This window comes from Mya arenaria, chromosome 2 (assembly GCF_026914265.1).
Source record: "Mya arenaria isolate MELC-2E11 chromosome 2, ASM2691426v1".
Lineage (NCBI taxonomy): Eukaryota > Metazoa > Mollusca > Bivalvia > Myida > Myidae > Mya > Mya arenaria.
In genome coordinates this window covers 9,862,320-9,882,996 of record NC_069123.1, presented here as the reverse complement: position 1 = coordinate 9,882,996, position 20,677 = coordinate 9,862,320, and the positions used below count along the sequence as shown (strand labels likewise).

General features: G+C 35.8%; 2 protein-coding genes across 2 annotated transcripts; both read right to left on the bottom strand.

The window, feature by feature from the left end:
* Positions 1 to 3,432: 3,432 nt before the first annotated feature.
* LOC128223764 (dual specificity protein phosphatase 23-like) lies at positions 3,433 to 6,746 on the bottom strand. Its single transcript, XM_052933137.1, has 3 exons — positions 6,571 to 6,746; positions 5,129 to 5,235; positions 3,433 to 4,548 (listed from the first exon to the last, which is right to left on the bottom strand). Exons 1-3 carry the CDS (start codon positions 6,737 to 6,739, stop codon positions 4,306 to 4,308), a joined length of 519 nt encoding a protein of 172 aa, XP_052789097.1. The 5' UTR covers positions 6,740 to 6,746; the 3' UTR covers positions 3,433 to 4,305.
* Positions 6,747 to 9,560: 2,814 nt separating this feature from the next.
* Positions 9,561 to 13,580, bottom strand: LOC128246673 (uncharacterized). The gene is made up of 3 exons (XM_052964992.1): positions 13,464 to 13,580; positions 13,279 to 13,319; positions 9,561 to 12,891 (listed from the first exon to the last, which is right to left on the bottom strand). Exons 1-3 carry the CDS (start codon positions 13,468 to 13,470, stop codon positions 11,035 to 11,037), a joined length of 1,905 nt encoding a protein of 634 aa, XP_052820952.1. The 5' UTR covers positions 13,471 to 13,580; the 3' UTR covers positions 9,561 to 11,034.
* Positions 13,581 to 20,677: the final 7,097 nt, after the last annotated feature.

Below are 20,677 nucleotides of genomic sequence, written 5' to 3'. Positions count from 1 at the left end.
CTTTGCGTAAATAGTTTCGTTCATGATGACGAAAATAAAATAATTTGCAAGAATTTTAGATATTGTGTTTAACAAAAAGAAACGAAACAGTTAAAACAAACAGCTACAAAACAATTGAACAAATCAAGAAATGCACACTTTAGGTTTCCACTTGTTATTTCACCACCTGTACAAATTTTCCAATGTTTTCGATTTCTTAAACTTATATGATTGTTTGTTTTAATATTTTCAGTTATATAATCTAGCTTTTCCCTCTATTTCACACTACAAAATTACAACTTGTACACACCATTCCGTCGTTTAAAACATTTAACATTACTTCCAATCCATTTCAATTCATTATCATTGCCTTTTCATACTTTTGAACGCCAATACTTCAATGCTTAAACCATGTTACTATTACTTGTTAGTACAATTGTTTAAAAACAAAGAATAAAGATGAATCTCTTCCGCATCTCAATCACTTGAAAAGGTAACATATGGAGGAGGATTTCAATGTTAACCAAAAATATACTGGTTGGAGTGGTACATGTTTACTTTATTTCCATAAAAATGCTATTAAAGAATATTGCGAATGTTATTTTTATTAAAGATGCACTCTTACTCCCAAATCAGATTTATCACAAATAATAATGTTTTAATATTCCCAAAATGATGAACAAATATCGAAAACAATGGCTCTTATGAAGGATACCGAGTTTGATCTGAAAGAAATGGGCATAACACACGGTATTTCTACCTTATGAGACTATAGCAGAACACATTAACTTTTTAACCATTACCAATCATTTAATATATTCGCGCTTTCTGCTATTAAATACACGGTTCAATATTGTTATCAGTAATAATAGTTTCCATAAATGCATTATTTAGTAAGTAGTTAAAGGTTTATCACTCAAAACGGATGTTTGTTTCAATGTGTATGTATTGATTTCGAATAAGAGAGTCACTTTAATGCATTATTCTTTAGGTAAGTATTATTTATTTATGAACCAATGAAACGTTAACATTCAACACATAAAGATGAGTGCTACATTCACTCATTCGCATCGTTGATCATAGAAAATTGTGAAAGTGAAGTTTCGTTACTATGTCAACTTCACACGTAAATGGTTTTACCTCATCTAAAATAGAGCAATTCAGTTTTAATAGGTCCCTAGTTAGTAATAAACTAGTTATGGTTTCGCATCGGTTTAACGAACTGTGTATGTCTTGTTAACAGTTTAAAAGAAAATGAAAACTGGTTTTATAGTTCGTTTTACGAAAATCGACACAAGTTTTTGAAACTATCGAAACCCCCTCCGGAGGCGGTGTCGTCAGTTCGTTCTATCTGAAAACGCGCCTACTTTGAAAAACAACAACAACAAAACATGGCGGACAGTGATCAAACACGTGTGTTGACACATCATTTAATTTAACCATTTGCGGTATCATAATTGAAGAAATTAAGAAATAATGGCTACATGCCGAAGCTCCATCATGTTCTTGAAGCTATACTACACAAAACCATGCTTTTTTAACTTCAAGCAAAACTTAAGAAACCTTTTTCCAAACCGCCGAACTCTTGTAACCAAAACTGATATTGGTTTAGTATCAATTTAAACGCCGAAAGGCTCCGCCGTGTTGTTGAAACTGTACACAAAACCATGCGTTTGTAACTTCAAGCAATACTTTAGAAATAGAGGTTTCCAAACCGCCGAAACCATTGAAACCAAAACTGAATGCCGCGGTACTCTTGTTACAAGGGTTCACACCCAGGCGTGCTGAATGTCGCGGTACTCTTGGTACAAGGGTTCACACCCAGGCGTGCTGAATGTCGCGGTACTCTTGTTACAAGGGTTCACACCCAGGCGTGCTGAATAAAAGCCACGCAATGAATACGTTTTTGGAAGAAAACAAAACACGTCTGTACTGTTCAAATTTCTATTAAAGAGTGCATCGGTACAACCACACAATATATGACATAATACAAACATAAAATAGAATATAACTGAAGTTTACCTGAATAAAAGCCACGCAAAGAATACTTTTTTGGAAGGCAACAAAACACGTCTTTACTGTTCCGATTTCTATTAACGAGTACGCTGATTCCTCATGCAAATGTAAGAGGTTAAAGTTAAGGCTTTATAAAACGAAAGTGAAAGTATGATTATGAAAGTGAAAGTATGATTAAGAAAGTGAAAGAATAATTACACACAGCAGACTACTGACCCTTGTTAGTGTAATACAGTGTACGCATATGTGCACGGATGGACGTTTATTTTGTCTCGATCATTTCATTACTAGTTAAAATGTTACTAGTTACCATACTAGTCAATGCAGCGATTTTTAGGTGAGTTACTAGTGCAACGTAATTACAGATCCTCCTCTACGAAATCCACGCCCCTCCCTTTCTGAAAATGTCTAATAACCAAAAACGCGATACGATTTTTGTTTGCAAAAATGTCGCATTATTTCCTTTAAAAGCAAAACTAATGTGTTTTCATTTGAAATTCGATAAAAAAGATGCGAGATTTGCCATTTACCACGATTCATCTTTCTTTTGTAAGTACGTCTCACAAATTAAAAAAACAACAACAAATTATTGTTGCATCAGCGCATCTTTTGTCATTGACTACCTAAATGCTTATACTATATAAAGCAGTTTTCAAACTGAAAAAAAATGCTACAGTTTAGCAAACAAATAATGCGGGTTTTTTTTTTTCTTGGACATTTTCTAAATGCAAGGGACGGGATCGCAATGACCCGAATATGATTCTATACTCATGTTTTAAATTAGGTAATTTGCGTCTACAAGATGCTCAGTTGTAGCACATATTTCTGTTATAGTACACAATCATAGTACTGCAAATTTAGAGATGACTAGAGCATAAAACTGGTCTATATGTGCCCACAGCAAGTTCCATATACCCAAATATCACGTCTCCAACATCAATGACGCAATGCCATTGGTCCAGGACTGGTCACGCGGTGACTCCATATTTTTCATATGGGGTCACCAAATTTATATTGAACCAAAATGGCTTATATTTTCCGATTCCGATGAATATTCCGATGAATAAATGAAACATTTAAACATGGAAACAGGTTACATTATATCGACGTGATATATATGTTACGGGGTTAGTAGGTGACCCGATATGGGATATATGGGGCGAAGGAAACTATATTCGGTTTTTACTTGATATGGTTTCCTTTGCACCGTATATTCCATATCGGGTCACCTACTTACCCCGTAACTAAGTGTTCGCAAGGGTCTGTAGTCTGGATTTGCTACACATTTCGTTCAATGCCGATGAGAAGCTGAGAAATCAATGATAGCGTCCAAGATGGTCGCCAAAACATTCACACTAAGTGAGTATATAAATTTGCTAATTTCCATAATATTAAAACACAGGAGAAGAATTTACGAATAAAATGGAAGAGATGCGCTCAATTTCAAGAAAATTTTAAGTGCAGCACTTTAAACAAATCCACATGTTTTCCTCTTAAAACCCTCATGGTCAAGCAACCTGCGGGAATTAGGAGTATTGAAACAAATATAGAGTCTATCAAATTATATTTAACACGTTATTTCTAAAGCTTTATGCTTTTTCTATGTAAAGTGCAAGGTTAAACAGTTCAGTAGCATGTCACCAAGTTTTCTTATCCCCGATTTCTGAGCCGGGCCTCATTTCACATAAAATAGTTCACTGTTGCTTTAAAGATCAGTTGTCATCTCTGAGGTAGAAAGCACGTATTCCTCGTAACATTTTGCAATATTTTTGTTCCCTTGTTTCTTCTGGGTAGAGCCTCATTTCTCAAAAAATGAGTTCAGTGTTGGTCTAAAGATAAGTTATCATCTCTATGTTAGATAGCACGTATACCTCATAAATGTTCGCCATGTTTTGTTCCCTTGTTTCTTCCGAGCCGGGCCTCATTTCTCATCGATTAGTTCAGTGTTGGTCTAAAGATAAGTTGTCATCTCTATGTTAGATAGCACGTATTCCTCATAAATGTTCGCCATGTTTTGTTCCCTTGTTTCTTCCGAGCCGGGCCTCATTTTTCATCGATTAGTTCAGTGTTGGTCTAAAGATCTGTTGTCATCTGTATGGTAGATAGCAAGTTTTCCTCATAAATTTTCGCCATGTTTTTGTTTCCTTGTGTCTTCTGAGCCGGGCCTCATTTTCACATGAACTATTCAGTGCTGGTTTAAAGATCTGTTGTCATCTCTGAGATAGATAACAAGTATTCCTATATAATCCTATAAATTCCTATAACATTTCACAATGTTTTCTGTTCCCCGAATTTCTTCTGAGCCGGGCCTCATTCCACATGAACTAGCTTAGTATTGGTCTGAGGATCAGTTGTGATTTCAGAGGTAGATAGCAAGTATTCCTCATACAATATCACCATGTTTTCTTGCTCCCGAGTTTCTACCGAGCCGGGCCTCATTTCCCAGAGCCTATCCATGGCCTCATTAGCGGTCAGCTTGAAATGCTTTACCATATAACACGCAATGATGGTTCCCGTTCTACCCCATCCATGTCGACAATGTACACATACAGCCTGAAACCAGAGTTTGACATTGTATTTGTTGTCTTCAAAAAACCAAGTGATAATAAATTGCTTCTCCCAATAAAGACGGAGTTTTAATAATACTACATAATTTATATTGAACAGTTTTCACAAACTTTATTAAGGGGTTGAACAGTATATCTTGTATTACTTAATGGAACGACTAAGATCCTTAAAAGCTGCACTCTCACAGATTGATCGTTTTGACATTTTATTTTTATTTTTTGCTATCTTAATGAGTCAATTTTGCGTAAATGTCTGGAAAGCAGTGATAAAAGACTGCTGATAAATTTCAGATCGCAGTTTATCATGTTACGTTCCAAAATTGATATGTATGGCTAAAAGCGTTACTAAAGCTTTAAGAAGAATGAGATTTTACTTTTCGCCAGTTTTACAAACATTTGAGATTGTATCGATTGTGAATATTGTGAATTATCTAATATGTCTGAATTGAAGGCATTGATGCCCAAATCAGCCGATTCTGAGACAAATTATTTTTTGAGTGTCAAAACTGAAAATCTGTGAGAGTGCAGCTTTAATGAAGCGGGTTTAGTAAGAATAACCTGCTTACCTCATTTAATTCGTTGTGTCTCTCTATGAAACCGATACAATTTAGGACTTGCTGCATGGTGGGTGGGGTGAATTCTTCAATCTTGCATGAAAGAACGCTGAATTCCCCTGAAATTATTATTAATTGCATCATTCTTGTTCAATTTATAATGTCTAACGGATAAGTTAGTGTTTGTTAATATGCATTTTACAATTTAACATGTACAATTGTAAACCAACGTCACTTTCACTGGATTTTCAAGCTCAATTATATTTTTAAAAAAGAAAAAAAAAAAATCTTGTTATTTCAAACTGAAAATTATTATACAAAAAATGTGAAAAATATTGAAAAGTATTTTTTTTTTAATATAAACATGCATTTTGTACTGTATGCATGCATATATTGATAAATGCACATATACAGTTCAAAATGCATATTTATAAAAAATAAATAATATTTTTCAATATTTTTTCACGTTTTTGGTATTATAATTTTTAGTTTGGGGTTATAATTTAAAAAAAATAAAAATAAAAAAATGATTGAGTTTGAAAATCCAGTGCCAGTGACCAACTTAGTTTCAAATTCAAAAATTAGTTATGGTTAAAGGTTGTTAGTATGTCTGTAAAATAAATAAATGGTTTGATAAAACACAGTCGCATAACCGTTTATTTTGTTAAGTACATGCAAAAGACTTTGAACCTTTTTAGAGTTGTACATACTACCCACACAGTCGGCCAGCCACTGTTTATATCTACCGGTTCATCTGATTTAAATCAATAACGGGTGACAGAGGATTTACTGAAATAACTGTATTGGCAAAACAGAAGTTAGCTGCCTTCTCATTTGACAAAATAATATGTTGACCACTAATATCGGTGGTAATATTTCGATCAGTCATTCGTTTATTAAAATCGATAATAGCTGATTAGCACAGTGTATGACTATTTTAAAGAACACTCTATTAAGCAAAATTTATCATTTCGAGCACAAAATTATGTCAAAATTCAATAAGGAATAACAGTGGTTGATTTTCTAAAAGCAATTACACGTATAACTTGAACACATTTAAAATACAACCTACATTTACAGCCAATGAAATTGCACATAGGCAATCATTAAGAACTAGGCGTTTTCATTATGAATTTCAACTTTCGCGGGTGCTTAAAGATCTGCTCACTGTCACTCGTCCGATACACAATCCCTGCGTCAGATTTTGCGTTGGTGATGTGTCAGGTTGCTTTCTAAGTCAGTTAGATGACCTAAATTAAAATCTTAATGATTAAGAATGACTCGTTAGCTCCTCTTACTCCACCCATTCTTAACCATAAAGATTTTAATTCATGTCATCAAACTACATGTACTATTAAATGAAGAACAACGAGCAAGTATTTAATACAATTTCCCCCCTAATTTAATGTTGCTAACGACGAAATTTTAATATGATACATAAGTACTATTCTTACCTGGAAAGTGGTCCAAGTTTTGCAGTCCATTTTCTGTCAAAGAGATTATGCCTTTAATGCCGGCACATTTCAAAAACTGCAGATTCTCTTTTGTTTCTGGCAGCCCGCAACCAGCGAGCCTGTTCTCAACTATCCAAGAGAAATTGAACGGCTTCGTCGGGCAAATCATGTCGCTCATGGTGATATTATTGTGATTAAAGACGGTATTTATTTAAATTTTATATATATATATATATATATATATATATATATATATATATATATATATATATATATATATATATATATATATATATATATAAATATAAAAACACGTATTCCTCTGGATCGAGTAAACCTCACTGATTGTACGAGTATAATTGCGATTAAAATATTAACCTAATAAGTTTATTCGTTAGTGTCTAAATGTTTTGTATTTACGAATATTTTAAACAACGACTTTATAGATCAAAGTCAAAACTATCTTTCTATATTTAAACATGATCACAAAAATTAAAAGGCAGCTATAAATTAATTGCTAGATTTTCATCCCCGCCCGTCCCTCTTTTTACTCCACCCCTTAAATGTTATCAACTAAAATTTAAATGTTGAACTCGGGTCCGTATTTGCGTATCTGTCCGGTACGCTCCGGAAACGGCGTTTATTCATACCTACGGTGTCGATGTATAACATTCACATGTAAAAAGGAGAGTTGTTCACATGAACAAATATTCAACGGTGAAACAGTCATCTAAAAAAAACTCACCACGACCCTATTTATAAAAAATAAAATTGGATGAAAACCTAGAAATTGATTTATATTGTCCTAATACTCATTCTTGTTTCTATTTATACACATGACACAGATAATGATACCAATATAGATTAGTCAGACACACTCAGTGGGAACAGTATATTGTATTGATCCATACACACTAATAATGAGATGGTATATCACAAGGATAGAATAATGCTTGTATATAGTCATTGACCTCAATTGGAACGTTGTTTGATCTGGTGGAGCCGAATGATAGATCTATATATAAATGGGTAGATAGTTATACACTTGCTGTGGAGTAAGTTGCACTCTCAGAGTTTCACCGTTTTCACAACGTTTTTACTTTTTGTCTTGGAATGAACAAATTTGTGAGTTAATATCTGCAAACCAGTGATATAAGACTGCTGACAAAAGATCAGATCTCAGATTTGCATATATCCGTTCGAAAATTAATGTTTTATGGCTAAAAGCGTTACTTACGGTTTAAGAAAGAATGCATAAAACATTAATTTTTGAACTTAAATATAAAAATCTGCGATCTTACTTTTTGTCAGCAGTCTTATATGACTGGTTTCCATGCATTTATGCATAAATTGGCACGTTCCAAGATAAAACAAGTTGTTAAAACGTTTAATATGTGAGAGGGCAGCTTTAAAGTTTCTATTCTTTAGATTTCATAGAACGCTTGTTCGATATCTATATTTTATAGAACAATTTGACTGATTTTTTTTTAAAGTAAATGAATTAAAAAAAAGTACGAGCGTTTGCTGTGTGTGTATACAGGGGCGTAGCTAGCCCTATATTTACGTGGATTCATAATTGTGCTAGGGTGGTTCGGGGGCAAACCCCGCGGAAAAAAAATAAAACCATGGTGCATTCTGGGCGTTCTGAGGTGCCTTTTTAGTACTGGAAAATGGACAGTTTTAGGATCATGAAGTCAAGAACGCATACTGCAACTTTGGCTGAGTTTTTTTCTTTGTCAGAAGCCTGTGTATTCCGACACGTACTCGCGAAAAGCTGATACGCGCCTGATGTATTGATGTTCAAGTAGTTCGTAAAGTTAATAATAATGGTATTAATTAATTGAAGTGTTTTAACGCGTTATTTGTGTTATACTTAGTCTAAATTGATTCCCGGTGAAGTGTATTATTGGATGAACAATTAAGATCCTTAAGTGTAATGTCCTCAAAGGCTTAACTGCTAAGTTGAAATTACTACGTGGTCTACTTGCAGCGTAGATAAATGTAACGATTCTGACATTGTTAACCATCAATACACATATACATAATAGCCGAATAAAACCAAGTTGTCAAAAGGGTCTGACAGTGAGGGTGCAGCCTTAATGTTCTTGAATGTTATTTGAATTGTTAATAAATACATTTTGTTTTCAAAGTAAACCATATTTCAAGTTTTCAAAAGTGGTGCTTTAGCCGATTGGTGTCTACCGTATATCTGCCGTACACCCGTACCCGAACAGTATGAAACGGATTAAACTTCTTGTAGAATAATAATACTTTATGGCCGATTATACGTGACTGGTACGGAAGTACGGCGGTCCGGGCTATAGTAAGAGCCTAATAAATACAGCATATACGTTGTACAAAAACCCCTAATCAGTCCATCCACTCGAAAATCAATACGAAATACGATTTAATATTTCGTTATCACGAAAAGTTTAACGATATTACGAAATATTATTTGGCAATCACGGAATAACATTTCGTAATAGCGTTGTACGAAATAACATTTCGCAATACGAAATATTATATCGTAATTACAAAAAAAGTATTACTTTTTCCGTAACATGTGTGTGTAATATTTCGAAATAATATTTGGCAATTAAAATAAAAGTGTCGAAATCACACATTAGGGGCAGAGCACGAAATGATGTGTTCCTACTTTGCCAAACGATAATTTTTCCTATAGAAATCGTAGGTGGGGTTGGGGGATGTATTGTTTGTGGTAACAATAGAGTTGATAAGTGTTAATTGGTGAAAATGCTAGACTGGCCCCATTTTTTATTTAAAAGGTTTTAAAACAGTTTAGCCGTAATAGCATTTTTAAATCAGAATGCATACTAAATGAGTTTAAATCACAATGTCACAACGAGTGTTCATTCTTTATTTTTAAATAAACAATACTCAATACAATGGACATTTTACATTAGTATATTATTTTATTGGTATCAATATATAAGCACATAGCACATATTGAACATTTTAATTTTCATTCTATTTTAAACATTCTGAAAAACATCACAATACTTAAACAACAGTATATACATATGTACATGTCAGTAAGGAACATATTGTCCAAGGTATTATTACTAATATTTATATAGTTTTATACATAAAGCACATTCAATGTAATTTAACTAAGTGTGAGACAGCATCAACATAGGACATAGTGTCCATCTCACCCATACTCAGTTGGTCCTTAAGGCGGGCGAGCCTTTCTTCAAGTTGGCGGTATACTCGCTTTCGTGGGCGCTGTTTACCACCGTTAGCATGCTGGAATATTTTGGCCTCATTTGCTGCCTGTTCCTTCTTGATGATGTCTAGGAGGGTGTAGATGTTGGGATGGCAGTGTTTCAGTTGATTGTTAATTTTATGGTGCCACTCCTCCACATGGTTTGTCGTCCTAGGGCCGTCGTTGTTGAAGTGTTATTGTTTGTTTCAACTCACCCGACCGACCCTATTTTTCCTGCCCGACCATACACTTGTTTTGCCGTAGTGTTTTTTCCGGTATTTTCTAAAAAATGTGCATTTAATTGAGTGAACATGTTAAATTTGACCATTTTATATAACAAATTTCTTAAAATAATAATACAACCTGATAAAGGTACAAAATCCCGGCTTAAAATAATGAAAAAACAACAACAACAACAACAGAACACCACCCACACCCCAGTTATGTATACCTTATTACCCAATTTTTTAGATTTTCATTCAAAACGTGTACGGTGAGAAGTATTCACTTGACTGTCTATTTCGAATTTGATCTAAACAAATATTTCCATTTTTAAACTAAAATTTCAATTGTTCAATGTTTTTGTAGTGATGGCAAACTATTGCAAATGACCTTTCATACAAAAATAAATTAATTATATTGCATCTACATGTCTTTAAAAATGAACCATGCGAGGCTAAACCAATCAATCTTCCTCCATATTTTATGTCGATGGTCCGTGGTCTAGTAGTAACACACTTGACTGTCAATCCAGGGGTCGCAGGTTCGATTCCACGCCGCACCACTATTCAATTACCAATCGTCCTCCGGGATGGTCGTTAAATGGGGGTCCCGTGTGGCAAAGCTATACACTGGTGCACGTTAAAGAACCAGGGTAGCGCTAACCAGTGTTACATTCTGTCTGTGCACTATGCTCGAAAAAACTTAAATGACTAATACCAATCTTAACGGAGCACTCGCCGAATAGGCAAGGCCCGAGTGCGAGTATAAATAAGCTTACACACCCCCACCATATTTCATCACAGTTTTTGATGATAATGGAGCGGAATGATTAGAAAGGAACAAGGGGTTATATACATAATTGTTTATTCAGATCAACAGAAAAGTACTAAAATTTTAAACGAATATAAACAAATCGCATATATAGGTATACATAATAAATAAAAAAACATAAATTGTTTTGCAAACCAGTTCATTTGAAGCTTGCTTGAGACAAAAATACAGTATCTGAACCACATTCAACCCTTCTTGATAAGTTTAAAGAACTTTGAAATGTGAAACCAGTTCATCTGAAATGGCTCCTTTTTGAGTCTATCGGCGGTGATCTCTCTGAAGTAAGCCCCGTCGAACTGGTGTACCTCGCAAATGTGTGCTAAACGTGTCAATGCAGCATTGTTCAGAAAAGTGACCACCTCTTGAACGCTGAGCTGAAAAAAATCATTTCCGACTTTGTTACTGTTTTTCTCATCTTCGGCGGATTCTGTCCTTTCAAAGTTTACTTCACTAGCTCTAGCCAATTTTGGTTTCAAGCTATGATTGCCTATAAACGCTGACTTTGTCTCTCTGTCTACTTGGCCGAGCTTTACACGTGCATTGGCATTCGGGCTTATATCAGTACGATTATTCATATTTCTGTCACCCCCACAACCCGATTGCTTCTTGACAGGTGATGGGGGAACTTCGTATGTTTCGTCTTTCTCCACAGTTGATGGTCTCCAGCCTTTTATGATCTTCAAAAATCGTGAGATGTGCAACCAGGTCAATTCATAAGGCGCTTCTTTCAAATTTCTTGCAGTTATTCCTTTAAAATGCTTGCCATCGAAGTTCATTTCGTGACAGAGTCTGGCGAATTTCGGCAACCCACATTTGTATAAACACTTAACCACTTCCTGAAGGCTGTATGTGAAGAACTCTTGATCACCATTTGTACAATCCCCCGGCCTTTCAAAGGCTGATGCATTCGCGTAGTCCGTCAGCTCGCTATCTTCCTCATTGTCACTATCTATCTTTTCTATAGTTATGGGGACTTCCCTTACCGGTCCATTTAGTACTCGGTAAATGTCGTCTTCTTCCAACATGTGTCGGATACCGGGAGGTGGGGTATCATAATTCTTATCACAGTCATTCAAGACGCTTCGTGGTACTTTATAAATTTCATCTTCCTCTTCGCTATCATCTACCAACCTAGAAATATGTGTATCAGTCAAAACACTTCGGGGGACTTGGTATGTGTCTTCCTCATCTTGGAATGTGCTTGTATCCGTCGACTTTTTAATTAAAGGTGTGTAATGACTTGTATCCGCACGAGCACAAGGCTTTGGTGGTGCTGCTGCAGCAACTGTGTGGTTTGCGTCACCGTTTACAACATGTTGACACATGTTCGTATATTCGGAACCTCCAGGCAGATATTTCAAGTAATCATCGTTGTTGTTGTTGACAGTATTACTTTCGGATTGTAGAATATCAGCTCCTGATTTGTTTCCCATGTCTACGTAACCTTCTTGATTGGAAATTAAATCGTTAGACACTGTTTTGTTATGCGCTTTGTTGTTTTCAACGGCACAGCTAGTATGCAATCTTTCGTTACTTGTCTTGCGTTGTGACACTGGACTTACTTGAATGCTAGTTCTCGCTTTAATTGGTGGCTTTGATTTTGGTTTAGCATTATTAATCGATTCCCCAGTGCTGTGCCACATATCTTTGGATGTCGCAAACTTTTCACCATCAAAGGAGAACATTGTACTCGAGTTGTCAACAATAGGAGCCGACGATGACCGCTCGATCTCATCGCTGGATTCCACATCCTCCTCCTCTTGTCCTTCCGGAATGTAACTCATAAATGAATGGTCTTGTGAGAGAGATGATTCCGAAGTCGAAGACCACAATAGGGTCGACCATTTTGACCGAAGTCCTATTCTACTCTCTGTTTTGTTTGGTTTCTGGGGTTGCGAGATGGAATTTCTGGTCGAATTTCTGGTGGATTTGGTGCTTGTTTCATCAAATATCCGAAAGAATTCTTCGTGAACTTTATCGAAGCCGGCCTTTGAGCGAGCAGCAACGTAGCGGATGTAGTCTGGGAGGTTCTGTACGGGTCGCTGGAAACAGTTGATATTGTATTACGGACATGATGCATATTAAGAATAAAACACTTTCAGCCAGTGAAATTGTAGATACAATCATAAAGTAGTAGGCTTAATCATTTTGAATTTTAACTTTCGCGGATGTTTAAAGGTCCGCCCATAGCTACTCAGCCAATACACACTCCCTGCGTCAGTCTTTGCATAGACAATGTATCAGTCAATGAAGGTGTATTCTACGTAAGTTAAATGACCTGATTTATAATCTTAATGATTAAGAAGGGCCCGTTCGCTGCGCGCTTACTCCACCCATTCTTAATCAGTAAGATTTTAATTCATGTCATATATCTATGACATTGTGAATGTTTTCTTGCTAGTAAGTTGTATTACAAAAGCATGTCTTACCGAATTCTTCTTCTGAACTGATGCGGTACTTGCTCTCTTGTCTGTAAGGAAATAAGATCAATATTCGATTTATTAGCAAAATAACATTATCAAAATAAATTCCAAATGAATTTCAGTCATAATTAAGTCATTTTTAAGTGAAAAAATATCAAATATAACTAACGAAATTCAATGAACAAACTAACCATCCATAATTTACATCTACCGGATAACAAACTGGCGACTTTCAATATACTTTGTCCCTTTTAAGAGTAAGGAAACAATTATGACAACTGAATAGGTTTCACTTCTTATATCCGCGTGGAAATAATGACACTTTACAAACGAGGCGACTTTACAACGATTGATGATTCAATGAACGATAGTCACGTGGTCAAACTTGTATTGATATCTACATATAAATAGTTGTTCGTGACATCAACATTTAATATCCGCAATCCTCAACTTAAACCAATTTGAACTGATATACAACTATCGGGGGCGGATCCAGAAATGACGTGAGAGGGGGCGTAACTTAAGGGGCATAACCCTTCACTGAACAAAATTTCTAAACGTCCATTTAATGAAATTCATTTTCATGAGAACTATTTAATGTATCGACATAAAATTTGAAACTCTATAGTTATGCTTAGTACTCTACCGATTTTTATGAAGAATATTACACTTTAGTTTCGAGATTAACCATGCGAGACGATAGGTGCAATTTCCGATTTTTGACACGAGAATCACGAGTAATATGAAGATATCGCTAAATTTCATTTTAATACAAAACATGTTGAATTTCAAACTCGAAAAACAAAAAAATAGCCAGAATGACCATTGAAGAGCAGGTCACGGCCGTCAGCACGATTGATTCAGGAACCCCGATTCGGCAGGTATGACCAGTTTTGTAAATAAATAAATACTTTCCGATATAATGTGGGAAATATTATCAAAAGTGTACTGTTTTAACCAATGACACATTATGGTATTTATGTTTTACGTTGCATGGCTGTTCAATAGGCGACAATAGAGTATCCGTCAGCTGTGGGAGAAATTTAGAAGAACCAGTCTTACTGACATACGCCGAATGCCCAAACGCATGGTTACAACTCGCCACCAAGACGGATATATGGTTCTTTCCCACCTACGCAACCGTTTCACGCAGGGATACTCAACAGCAAGGCGGCGCGTTGGCACTCACAACCGGCCAAGTTGTCCTCAGACCATCCGCAACCGGCTCCGGGCCGTCGGTATTCGCGCCCGCCGACCACGGAAGGTTCCTGTACTTACTGCGGGGCACAGAGCAGCACGGTTAGCATGGTCGCGACGGAATATACGGTTAACATTATTCAACCTGTATTGATACCGCACATTTAAGCTAATCGAGGCATGATGTGGGTACCAGAAAATTCGCCTTGGCATGTTGCCCGTGGAACTATGCTGGCAACAAACACCATTCGTGTTCTAGATTTTCCGGCAAAAGGCCCAGATCTGAATCCAATATAAAATACGTGGCCCTTGCTAAAGAGGAAAGTTTTGGATGTGCCCCAACAAGACAATGCCGATGAACTCAGGCGTGATATTCGTCGGATGAGGGACATTATCCCACAGAACTACATGCTCAAACGGGACGGGTGGTTTCAATGAGGTCAAGGTGCCATGCAGTAATTGCTGCAATTGGTTTAAATACAAGCTACTAAAATTAACCTTTTTTCCTGGACAGTACTTTGTGACTTTCGATTTTATGGGTGACAAACTTTACCATTGTTATTTTAAATGAGTTATTTATTCTAATGAAATGAAATTATATAAAAGTGTTTGAAATAAAATGCTTAAAACGTGTGTATTAAACAAGTTTGAGATCTTGTTATTTCATTCTAATATTTTAATCAAACACCATGTAGACGTTTAGAAATTTTGCTTAGTGTATACATGCGCCCCTCCCTTAGACCCGAAAATTAAATGGGTAAATAATTTTGCCGAGGGGGGGGGGGTTGAGGGGCACGGCCCCTAGAATGTTCTTACAATTTCTAGTCATAATTGGAGCATTTTGAGTGTGTTTTATTACATTTCCATCCGGTATTGACATGAAAAGAAAAGGATTTAAGATCCGCTTGTGACTATGACTCACATACAAACGAGTGTCCACTTGAACATTCTGAGCACGTAATTACGAAAAGTTAATTTAAGAAACATTTGTGAACTTAAGTTTAAATGCTCAACGATTAAACATTTAATTTGTGTGAATCAATTAATTGCAGACGTGCGATGAACATCCGGGGATCACATAAGTAATCCAAAATGCGTTTGAATTCCTCATAACGCCATGATAGAGGTAGTGTTGTTCAATTGTAAGAGCCATGATTAAGGCCTTTGTGATCAATCTATAAATAGCAATGATAACAATTCTAAGACAGTGTGTGTATACCACATGATAAATTGCGTCATAAATGCTACGTCGGAAGGCAACTTTATGCCTCGAATGAAGACTTTAAACAAAAATAACTTCACTATTTCTTCACCTTTTTAAATGAAACAAAGCTCAGTCTACGCCGCTTACGGAGCCAAACCTTCGGTCTTTTACCAGAGTTTGATCGAGAGTTTAGTTTCTTAAAACACTTCGACAAATCTTTCCACAATACGGCTTTCTGACGGAGCACTATCAAAATGTAATTTTGAAAACAGGTTTGTCGAAGTGTTTGATGAAACCAATCATCTTTCGGTAATAAAACGAAGGCAGGGCTCTTTCAGCAGCAAAAACTGCCTTTGTTTCATTTAAAACGGTGTTGTAAAAAAAAGTAAATAAAAATAAACTTTGTTTTAAGTCTTCATTTTAAGCAAAATGTTGCCTTCCGACATAGCATAAATGACATAATTTATCACGTGGTAAACACACACTGAAAGAGTGTCATGCTTAATGTCTTGATGATATATCTGTCTGTAGCAAAAGCGTCATTCCCTTATGATGAAAAAGGGTCGGCACTTGAATATAGAGCATGAATTTAGTTGTTGCATTTATTGCTTGTCTAAATATGTTTATGTCAGTGAAGACGAATTTCACATGTTTATGATTCGCCCTTTGTATTCGGAATTGTGAAATGAATATTTCAAATTTAAGTGTATTAGTCAAAACACTTCGGGGGACTTGGTATGTGTCTTCATCATCTTGGAATGTGCTTGTATTCGTCGACTTTTTAATTAAAGATGTATAATAACTTGTATCCGCACGAGCACAAGGCTTTGGTGGTGCTGCTGTTGCAACTGTGTGGTTTGTGTCACCTTTTACAACATTTTGTCACAATTGAGTATGATATTATTTTATTTGTATAACTATTTTGCTAATACTATTTAACTGAATTTTTTTTTGAATACAATTTTAATCTTCCAGGTTCTGTGTTGCATAAATGGTATGTTATTTGATTTGCATTTTGTCCGAAAATACCTATGCGAGAAGGTGTTGTAATTTATGTAGATCAGACTGGAAATAAACTTTCTTGTATCACTTGTATCTTGTACCGCAAGCGTGCTATATTTACAGCAGCCTGTTTTCTATATATACCCACCTTATTTCTATATCAGATTCTATTGTAATTTAGCTATATACAAGTCACTTATATTAAAACATTTGTTTTTTAGATAAAAAAGTGTTTGTACTATTAACTTTGTTATTACTCCGATACCTTATATCACAATAAATTCTATGTTTTTTCGTGATACTTAAAAAATGTTGATTTATAATAGTTGCGTGTTTCAGGCTGTGATCAGCCATGTATATAGCCATGATATCACATTGGTGTTCAGTTCTTCTTGAGCCTTGATTAAGACCTCTGTGATCAATCTTTATAGCGCCATAATGACACGCTGATGTTCATTTCTACTTGAACCTTGATTAAGGCCTTTGTGATCAATTTTAAAGAGCCATGATATCAAATTGGTGTTCAGTTCTAATAGAGCCTTGATTTAGGCCTTTGTGATCAATCTTTATAGAGGCATGATATCACATTGTCTTCAGTTCTTCTTGAGTGTTGATTAAGGCCTTTGTGATCCATCTTTATAGATCCATGATATCACATTGTGTTCAGTTATTCTTGAGTCTTGATTAAGGCCTTTGTGATCCATCTTTATAGATCCATGATATCACATTGGTGTTCAGTTCTTCTTCAGCCTTGATTAAGGCTTTAGTGATCAATCTGTATAGCGCCATTATGACACATTGGTGTTCAGTTCTACTACAGCCTGTATTAAGATATTTCTGGTCAATCTTTATAGATTCATAATGACACACTGATGCTCAGTTTTACTAGAGCCTTGATTAAGGCATTTGTGGTCAATCTGCATAGCGCCATTATGACACACTGATGTCCGGTTCTACTAGAGCCTTGATTAAGGCTTTAGTGATCAATCTTTATAGAGCCATAATGACAAACTGATGTTCAGTTACACTAGAGCCTTGAATAATGCCTTTGTGGTCAATTTTTATAGAGCCATAATGACAAACTGATGGTCAGTTCTACTAGAGCCTTGATTAGAGCCTTTGCGGTCAATCTTTATAGAGCCATAATGACACATTGATGTTCAGTTCTACTAGAGTCTTTATAAAAGCCTTTGTTTTAAAACTATTTAGCACCATAATGACACATTGATGTTCAGTTCTACTAGAGCCTTGATTTAGGCATTTGTGGTTAATCTGTATAGCGCCACAATGACACATTGATGTTCATTTCTACTAGAGCCTTTATTAAAGCCTTTGTTGTCAATCTGTATAGCGCTTTAATGACACACTGATGCTCAGTTTTACAAGAGCATTGATTAAGGTCTTAGTGGTTAATCTGTATAGCGCTTTAATGACACATTGATGTTCAGTACTACAAGAGCATTGATTAAGGCCTTTGTGGTTAATCTGTATAGCGCCACAATGACACATTGGTGTTCAGTTCTACTAGAGCCTTGATTAAGGCTTTTGTGGTCAATCTTTATAGAGCCATAATGACACATTGATATTCAGTTCTATTTGAGCTTTGATTTAGGCTTTGTGGTCAGTCTGTGAAGCGCCATAATGACACATTGATGTTCAGTTCTACTAGAGCCTTGATTTAGGCCTAAGTGATTAATCTTTATAGAGCCATAACTACACATTGCTGTTCGGTTCTACTAGACTACTACATTGATTAAGACCTTGGTGATAAAGGATTAATAGGCCTTCATGACACACTGATGTTCAGTGCTACTAGAGCATTGATTAAGACCTTGGTGATCAATACTTAATATGCCTTCATGACACACTGATATTAAGTTCTACTAGAGCCTTGATTAAGGCCTTGGTGATCAATCATTTAGAGCCATGATGACACACTGATGTTCAGTTATACTAAAGCCTTGCTTGAGGCATTTGTGGTCAATCAATATGGCGCTATTATGACACTAGTTCTTCTAGAGCCTTGATTAATGCCTTGGTGATCAATACTTAATAGGCTTTAATGCTACACTAATGTTCAGTTCTTCTAGAGCATTGATTAAGACCTTGGTGATCAATAATTAAAAGGCCTTAATGACACACTGATATTAAGTTCTACTAGAGCCTTGATTAAGGCCTTGGTGATCAATAATTAAAAGGCCCTAATGACACACTGATGTTAAGTTCTACTAGAGCATTGATTAAGACCTTGGTGATCAATATTTATTAGGCGTTAAAGACACATTGATGTTCAGTTCTACTAAAGCCTTGATTATGGCCTTGGCGATCAATATTCATAACTCAATAATGACACACTGGTGTTCAGTTCTACTAGACCCTTGATTTAGACCTTGGTGATCAAGGATTAATAGGCCTTACTATCACACTGATGTTCAGTTCTACTAAAGCCTTGATTAAGGCCTTGGTGATCAAAGATTAATAGGCCTAAATGGCACACTGGTGTTCAGTTCTACTAGAGCCTTGATTAAGACCTTGGTGCTCAATAATAAATAGGCCTTAATGACACACTGATGTTCAATTCTACTAGAGCCTTGATTAAGACCTTGATGATATATATTTAAAGAACCATAAAGACACACTGATGTTCAGTTCTACTAGAGCCTTGATTAAGGCCTTGGGAATCAGTATTTATTAGGCCAAAATTACACACTTATGTTCATTTCTACTAGAGCCTTGATTAAGGCATTGGCGATCAATCTTATACAGCCATGATGACACACTGATGTTCAGTTCTACCGAAGCCTTGATTTTGGCCTTTGCAATCAATCATTTAGAGCCATGATGACACACTGATGTTCAGTTATACTAAAGCCTTGCTTGAGGCATTTGTGGTCAATCAATATGGCGCTATTATGACACTAGTTCTTCTAGAGCCTTAATTAATGCCTTGGTGATCAATACTTAATAGGCTTTAATGCTACACTAATGTTCAGTTCTTCTAGAGCATTGATTAAGACCTTGGTGATCAATAATTAAAAGGCCTTAATGACACACTGATATTAAGTTCTACTAGAGCCTTGATTAAGGCCTTGGTGATCAATAATTAAAAGGCCCTAATGACACACTGATGTTAAGTTCTACTAGAGCCTTGATTAAGGCAATGGTGATCCATAATTAAAAGGCCTTAATGACAGACTTATGTTCAGTTCTCCTTGAGCCTTGCTTAAGGCCTTGGCGATCAAAGATTAATAGGCCTTAATGACACACTTATGTTCAGTTCTGCTAGAGCCTTGATTAAGACCTTGGTGATCAATAATTAAAAGGCCTTCATGACACACTGATGTTCAATTCTACTAGAGCCTTGATTAAGACCTTGATGGTCAATATTTATAAAACCATAAAGACACATTGATGTTCAATTCAACTACAGCCTTGATTAAGACCTTGATGATCAATGTTTATAGAGCCATAATGACACATTGATGTTCAGTTCTACCAGAGCCTTGATTAAGACAATCAAGCCAATATTTATAGAACCATTATAACGCATTAATGTTCAAATATAAAAGAACTTTAAATACGACATTGATGGTTATTCTTTATTGAGGCATGATGACACATTGATGGTCAATTCTAATAATGTCATGTTAAGGTCTTGGAGATCAATCTGTTTATAGTCACGATGACACACTGATATTCAGTTGTATTTGAGCCTTGTTTAAGCCTTGGTGGTCAATCTTTATCAAGCCATGAAAACACACTGGTATTCAGTTCTATTTAAGCCTTGATTATGGCCTTGGTGGTCAATCTTTATAGAGCCACGATGACACACTGGTGTTCAGTTCTATTTGAGCCTTGATTATGGCCTTGGTGGTCAATCTTTAAAGAGCCACGATGACACACTGGTGTTCAGTTCTATTTGAGCTTTGATTATGGCCTTGGTGGTCAATCTTTATGGAGCCACGATGACACACATGTGTTCAGTTCTATTTGAGTCACGAT